The sequence below is a fragment of the Chrysochloris asiatica genome, unplaced genomic scaffold (genome assembly GCF_000296735.1).
Source record: "Chrysochloris asiatica unplaced genomic scaffold, ChrAsi1.0 scaffold00003, whole genome shotgun sequence".
In the NCBI taxonomy this organism is placed as follows: domain Eukaryota; kingdom Metazoa; phylum Chordata; class Mammalia; order Afrosoricida; family Chrysochloridae; genus Chrysochloris; species Chrysochloris asiatica.
In genome coordinates this window covers 18,461,525-18,469,316 of record NW_006408521.1, presented here as the reverse complement: position 1 = coordinate 18,469,316, position 7,792 = coordinate 18,461,525, and the positions used below count along the sequence as shown (strand labels likewise).

At 37.8% G+C, this 7,792-nt stretch overlaps 1 protein-coding gene across 3 annotated transcripts in view; it reads right to left on the bottom strand.

Annotated features, from left to right (window-relative positions):
• EXOC6 (exocyst complex component 6) overlaps positions 1 to 7,792 on the bottom strand; it is a 282,222-nt gene that overhangs the window by 152,028 nt on the left and 122,402 nt on the right. For all 3 annotated transcript variants that reach the window (XM_006831144.1, XM_006831143.1, XM_006831145.1), the window contains 2 exons: positions 5,369 to 5,474; positions 4,160 to 4,269 (listed from right to left, as the gene is read on the bottom strand). In XM_006831144.1, coding sequence (XP_006831207.1) covers positions 4,160 to 4,269; positions 5,369 to 5,474 — 216 coding nt within the window. The remainder of the gene's footprint in view (positions 1 to 4,159; positions 4,270 to 5,368; positions 5,475 to 7,792) is intronic.

The following is a 7,792-nucleotide window of genomic DNA, read 5'->3' as shown; positions in this document are numbered from 1 at the left end:
TGCTCCTCAGAAACCCTATACCGGGTTGCTGTAAGTCAGAACCAACTCAACAGCACTTAACAACAATTCTGCTATAAGAGAAATACCATAAGTGTGTGGCTTTAACAAAAATAAATTTATTTTTCACAGTTTAGGAGGACAGAAATCAGAATTCAGGGTGACAGTTCTATGGGAAAGCTTTCTTTCTTTGTAAACTCTGAAGGAAGATCTTTGTCTCTTTTAGCTTCTAGGTGATTTTCATGTGGCTTGGCATCTCTCTTCCATTTTTGCTTCCTTCTTTTATCTCTTGTAAGAGATTGACTCAAGACACACCCTACACTAATCCTGCTGCCTCATTAATGTAACATAAAACTCATTCTCAAATTGGATTATAACCACAGACATACCCAAACCAAAAACCCCTTGCTGTCAAGCCAATTCTGACTCAGAGAAAACCTATAGGATATAGTAGAACTGCAAATTGTACACACTACCAATTTAGAGAGTGTTTGAATAATTTGCATTTAAAGGAAAAGATGAAGGGGATAATGCTATAGATTCAAGATAGTAGCTTCAAGAATAATTCTCAATCAGAACTTTATTCGATTTTACCCAAGTTGTAAGATGACTATGAAGGCAAGATTTTTTTTAAATGTCTCTTCCTCTTACTTACATAAAAATAACAGATGAAAACATGTATCTTGCTCACTTCCTGGACAACAGAGAATCAAATGTTTTCAAAGATGAAAGTATATGCGGTGGCATCAAAAGTTTGCAGAAAAATAGAATTAAGAGATAATGGAATTTTTGCATGACCTTTCTGAAGCCCTCTTGTATGAACAAGTCTAACCAAATACAATCCAAATTGTTCTCTATCCCTTAACTTCTTCATCTAAATGTACACAAATATACCTACTCCTGTTATCAACATGGGTAGGTACCAAGACCAGGCTGTTACACAAAAATAGAGGATGACCACATCAAATCACAAAATGGAGGATGAATGAATATCATCATATAACTGCTTGGCATGGTGCTGCGGGTTAATGTGCTGGACTGCAAAGTCGATTTGAACTGCAAGGTTGGAGGTTCAAGTTCACCAGCTATTCCTTGGAAACCCTATACAAGATCGCTATGGCTTGGAACCGACTTGACGGCACTTTAATAACAACAACAAATATTTTTGTTCTTCTCTGTCACCACTAAACCTATTTCAGTTTTTACCTCTTGCTTGAATCACTACCTTCATCTCAACATGATTCTTTTTAATCTTCCTCCAACATTTTATATCTTCCTCCAATTTAGACTCTACACTGAGGCTCAAATAAAACTCTGATCAAGTCATTCTTCAGTTTAAAATTATTCAATAGTTTTCCAGTGCATATAAAACTCCATCTATTGCAGTATCCCATCCTATCCCAAGGTCTACCTGCCTATAATACACAAGGCAGTATAATGAGAACTTCATACACATGCTTTATCCATTTAATTCTTACAACCACCCTATGAATTGTTGTTGTTAAATGCCGCAGAGTCACTTCCAACTCATATTGTTCATATATAGGGTTTCCAAGCAGTGGAAGAAAGCAAAAGATCATTAAGAAGACAAGAAAAAAGGAAAAGAAAAAAATGGATGTCAGAAGAGACTCTGAAACTTGCTCTCCAGTGTAGAGATGCTAAAGCAAATGGAGGAAATGATGAGGTAAAAGAGATCAACAGAAAATTCAAAGGTGAGCTCCAGAACACAAAGTCAACTATTATAACAAAATGTGCATAGCTCTGGTGTTAGAAAAGCAAAAGGGAAGAACAGACTCAGCATTTCTCAAACTGAGGACACAGAAGAAAAAATTAAAGCCTCAATTTGCAATAATGAAGGATTCTATGAGCAAAATTCTGAGTCTTGGTGTGGTGCTGTGGGTTAATGTACTAGACTGCAATGTTGGTTTGAACCGCAAGGTCGACAGTTCAAGCTCATCAGCCACTCCCTGGAAGCCCTATACAGGGTCACTATGGGTTGGAACTGATTAGACAGCACTTAACACCAAAAGAGCAAAACATTGAATGAGGCAGAAAGCATCAAAAGAAGATGGAAGGAATACAGAGTCATTGTACCAACAAGAAATGGTTGATGTTCAACCATTTCAGAGCCAAAGTTACTGAAGTAAGTACATTGAAGGCATTGGCAAAGAACAAGGCACTGGAATTCATGGAATAAAAATTGAAATATTTCAACAAACTGATGCAGCACTGGAGGCACTCATCTATGCCAAGAAATCTGGAAGACAACCACCTGGCCAACTGACTGGAAGATATCCATATTTGTGTCTATTCCAAAGAGAGGTGACCCAATGGAATGTGGAAATCATTGGACAGTATCATTAATATCGCATGAAAGTAAAGTTTTGCTAAAGATAATACAAAACTGGCTACAATCAGACATTGACAGATTCAGGCCAGATTCAGGACAGGACATGCAATAAGGGATATCACTGCTGACACCAGATGGATCTTGGCTTAAAGCAAAAAATGCCAGAAAGATGTTTACCTGTGCTTTATTGACTACACAAAAGCTTCTGATTACGTGGATCATGACAAGCTACAAACAATACTGCAGAGAATAAGTATGCCAGAACACTTATTGTGCTCATGAGGAACCTGTACATAGACCAAAAGGCAGTTGTTTGAACAGAACAAGGCAACACCAAACGGTTTAAAATTAGGAAAGGTATGCACCAGGGTTGCAGTCTTTCACCACACTTACTCAATCTGTATGCTGAGCAAATAATCTGAGAAGCCAGATTATATCAAGAAAAACATGGCATCAGGATTAGAGAACGATCTATTGACAACCTGCAATATGCAGATGAAATATATAACCTTGTTTGCTGAAAGTGAAGACAACTTAAAATACTGATAAAGATCAAAGACCACAGCCTTCAGTATGGGTTGCATCTCAATGTAAAGAAAACAAAAATCCTCATCATTGGACCAATAAGCAACATCCATATAAATGGAGAGAAGATTGAAGTTGTCAAGACTTCATTTTGCTCAGATCAACCATGAACACTCATGGAAGCAGCAGTCAAGAAATCTGAGGACATATTGCAGTAGGCAAATCGGCTTCATAAGACCTCTTTAACATGTTGAAAAGCAAAAGTGTCAGTTTGAAGACTAAGGTGTGCCTGATCCAAGCCACAGTATTTTCAATAACCTCATATGCATATTAAAGTTAGACAACAAATAAGGAAGACCATAGAAGAAGTGATGATTTGAGTTATGACGTTGGAGAAGGATACAAAAAGTACCATATACTGCCAAAAGAACAAACAGATTTGTGTTGGAAAAACTGTAGCCAGATGCTCCTTGGAAGCCAGGATGGCCAAACTTTGTCTTTTATACTCGGACATATTATTAGGAGGGACCAGTCCCTGGAGAAGGACATCATATTTGGTAAAGTGGAGGATTGGAGAAGAAGAAGAAGACCCCCAACGAGATGGACTGGCACAGCGGCAGCAGCAATGGGCTCAGGTGTAGCAACAACTGTGAGGTTGGTACAGGACCAGAAAGTGAATGTTTCATTCTGTTGTGCACTGGGTCACTATGAGTCAGTTTGAATCACAAGGTTGACAGTTCAAACTCATCAGCCGCTCCTCAGAAACCCTACACTGGGTCACTATGAGTCAGAACCAACTCAACAGCATTTAAAAACAACAATAATGTCTGAATCAGGGTCCAAATAAAGTTTTCACTTTTCATTTGTTATTTAATATGTTTTACCATGAAATAAATTCCTAAGTCCTTATCAATGCTTTCTTTATTGTCCCTAATTAAGATTTTTTTATTGTCCCTAACAAGTATTTTTACAGTTAGTATGATAAGGGCTTAGGAATTTATGTAATGGAATTAGTGCTCCTTGTATTAAGTATGGTCATGAAATGAAATGTCTATACTTTATAAACACATAGTGAAGTATTTAAGGATAAAATAAACATTATTTCTCAAATTTACTTTTAAATACTTAAGGTAAAAGAAACAAATAATCAGATTTATAGCAATTTATCTTTAAATGTCACTAAATATGTAAACTTTTCCAATGAGATCATAATCCAATAAAGAGTCACAGCATAAAAACAATGCTCATGTTTCATGAAAAAAAGGCATTTCTTATTAGTAAACTTACCTCCGATGTAGAGACTCTGAAAATTTAAGGCTGGCATAAATAAATTCCTTAACTTGAATGTAAATATGAGGCACTGACTGAGACATGGGAAATTTCTTTGGGAAAGATTGCTGTATAAAGAAAAAGTTCATGTGACTTTTGAAATTGTACTAAGACATTTTAATCACCTAAAAATGTAAAAATGATAAAACAATTCATTTCGCATTTGAATTAATAGCAAATAGTTGCATAACTATGGGTCAGAATCTACTCACAGCACTTAACAACAACACACATAATATAAGGAGGCCTGGTAGCAATAGTGGATTATGAACTGGCCGCAAGATCAGTAGTTCAAATCTACCAGTCACTCCCTAGGCGAAAGATAAAGCTTTCTGCTCCTATAAAGATTTACAGCCTAGAAACCTTATACAGAGTTTCTGAGTCGGAACTGACTTTGTGGCACACAATCACCACCCCCACCACACATAATATGCTTGTCGCTGTTGAGTGCTTAGTTTATGTAAAAAAATACAACAAAAGACTGCAGTGAAAGTTCACAGTCTTGTTCATTCTGAAGGGATAACAATGTAGAAAGAACTAAATTATAAAGAGTTGGGGAAAGAATAAAGAAGAGAAAAGGATTTAAAAAAGAAAAAGGAAACAAAAGGATTACAGTAACAGGAAATAGTCTTTTTTCATGAGCTATGACTCTACATAGATAAAGGATAGGTGTCTGTGTTTGTGTGTGTATGCCTAATATGTGCACTCAGGAAGGTGTTTGTACTGGTCTACTGCCTTTGTAAATTTCTCTTCAATCAAAAGAAATGCTTTCTAAAAATGCACTTACGGAATGACGTTACAAAATAAAACCTTCCAAAGTATTAGCTACTTCCAAAAAATTATACTCTCTCTCAGAATATAGTCTTTTTCTTGGAATCCACCCAGTATTAGTAACATTTGCCTTGGGAATTCACCAAATATTTGGGACAATTGTTCCTAGTATCCCCAGGAAAGCCCCTTCTTAATTTTACCAAAATAGTAACAATAACGATGATGATGACACAGTCTTTAAGCATTAACAAAATATACTCAAAGGCTTCAAACAGCAACAACAACAAAAATTGCCCCAAAAGAAGTCATTCTCACCGTGTCAGGTTAATTTCATGTAGCAATAAACATTACAAATTTATTTTTAAGAAAGTCCTTGAATTAAAAAGTAGCTTGTACCTTTTCAAGATCTGGATCTTGAAAGGGAAATTTACTGATAACTATTTTATATTCTTCTTCATTAACAACAGGGATGGGGCTATAGTTATCTTCTTCAAAAATATCCCTGTTGAGAAAAAAATAGAGAATTAGAAAAATTATCCAGGGAAAAATGTTATCAATTTAGTATTATTACAGTACAATACTTTAAAAAAAACTATTATAAAAGTGTTTTCTATTAATCAATTAAAGGTTCAGACGGGAAAACACTAGCTAATCATCTAGAATTTTAAAATTCAGCACCAAATTTATAAGTCTTGCTCCCTAAAATTCATGTGCAATCTCTTCTTTAGTTTACGTCTTTAGTCTAGAACAAGTCTCAGGATGACATAGCCTGAAGACGCTAACTATAACCAAAAACTAAGTCATGAGATGAAAGTATTCAACTCATACTTCTTGATAGAGGCAATTTTCAAGTTGTGTGCCTTCTATCGTCTCGGTTAGATTTTAAGCACATCAAAGACCAAAGCAATGTCTTCTATGTTTTCGGTTGCTCACAGTATTGTCATGAAAGAAGACCTTTGATAGTTAGTAAGGCAGAGACATCTACTACTCATAAAATACCCATGTGCTCTCCTACAGAGCCCCCTTGCAGCTGCTGTGGTGTCAGGTGCTTCTGATGTGATTCTGACTCACAGTGGCTCCATGTCTAACAGAACGGAGCACTGCCCAGCCCTGCAACATCCTCACAGTCGTTCTATATTTGAGCTGACTGTTGCAGTTACTGTGTCAATCCGTCTTGTTGAGCATTTTCCTTCTTTTCACTGACTCTCTACTTTACCATTCATGATGTCCTTCTCCAGGGATTGATCAGTACTGGAAAATATCATCCACCGTGATGCCACTGATTTACTTCATTATAAATAATGCTTTTAAGAAAAGAAAAGTTTCCAAGGGAAACAAACTACTAAAAGATCATAAAAGACAATATAAAAGCAGAGATCATTTAATGAATGGTACATTAATCTCCGAAAATGTTAACATAGTCTTAAAAGCTACCACTCATTTGTCAATTTGTAGAACTGTGGAGGTTACCTTGTTGCTGTGATGTTGAAAGCAATGCCACTGATATTTCAAATACCAGCAGCAGGGTCACCCATGATGGGCAGGTATCAGCAGAGCATCCAGACTAAAACAGACTAGGGAAAAAATGAGGCAGTCCACTACTGAAACATTAGCCACTGAAAACCTTATGAATAGAAGGAAAATACTGTCTGATACAGTGTCAGAAGATGAGCCCCCTCAGGTTGGAAGTTACTCAAAATACAACTGGGAAAAACCTGACTCTTCAAAATTGAGTCAACCTTAATGACATGGACAGAGCAAAGCTTTCAGGATCTTTTTTCAGGACAAATTAAAAATGAATGGTGTCATGTTCATCATTAAAAATAATATTTCATACAAAACAACAAGGGCAGTCTGACTGTTACCACAAGAACAAGCAAGCTGTCTGCCCAGGAGATATCAAGGCAAGCGATCGGGTCCTCTCAGTGCAAATCCTCCTCCAAGACTAAGACACAATGGGAAAACGCATTCTGATTGGCAACCACACACGTCACCCATAAAGAGAAGTGACCGAAGAACATCGAAGAAGCAGTGACCTAAGCCCTGCATCGTTCAGCAGTCTATGGTGAGCCCAGGTAGAGACCTGATCGGCCAGCAGTCATGCAAGACCTGGGGGCTCACAGGCTCAGAGTCAGTGACACATCCACAGAGGACTAGAGAGGAGACCGAAGTGACCAACTGGTAAGAAAAGGGCGGACAGATGCAGAAACACCCACACCTGCAGATGATACCCACTTGCCATGGCTCCAATGATGGGACAAACAAAGGTCAACCCGAAGAAGAAAAAAGAGGGGGAAAAAAAAGTGTCATCTGATACAGTCTGATAAACTGGACATCCATCTATAAATGCAGTAGCTCAAAAGAGGAAACAAATCCCTGCTCCAAGAATTATTCCCACCCCCTCCACACAAAGACTAGATACGGATGGACAACTTAAGCATTGACTAACCAAAAATGGGAGATGGGATACAAAAGTAAGAAGTGACTGGCTTACAAGAGGGAACCTAGATCAACAGGGCAGGGAGGATGGTAGAGTCTCCAGTGAGAAGTGTCCGACCTGTCTGGGAGGGGCAGATGAAAAGAAATGCGATGGGTCCCTTGGGATGCAAGGGTGAATGATTGTCACCAGGACTGATTGTGAGGACTAGAAATGTAAAGTTGGACATTTTATAGCAAGGAGAGGAGTGATTAACCTCTCAGTTTATGATTGCAGGGCCCTGGGACCATCAATGGAGAAGAACAGAGAGTGGGACCCCACCCAGAGGAGCAGTGAGGACAGAGACTGAGACAGAGAGGATGACGTGAAGAGAGAGGATGACG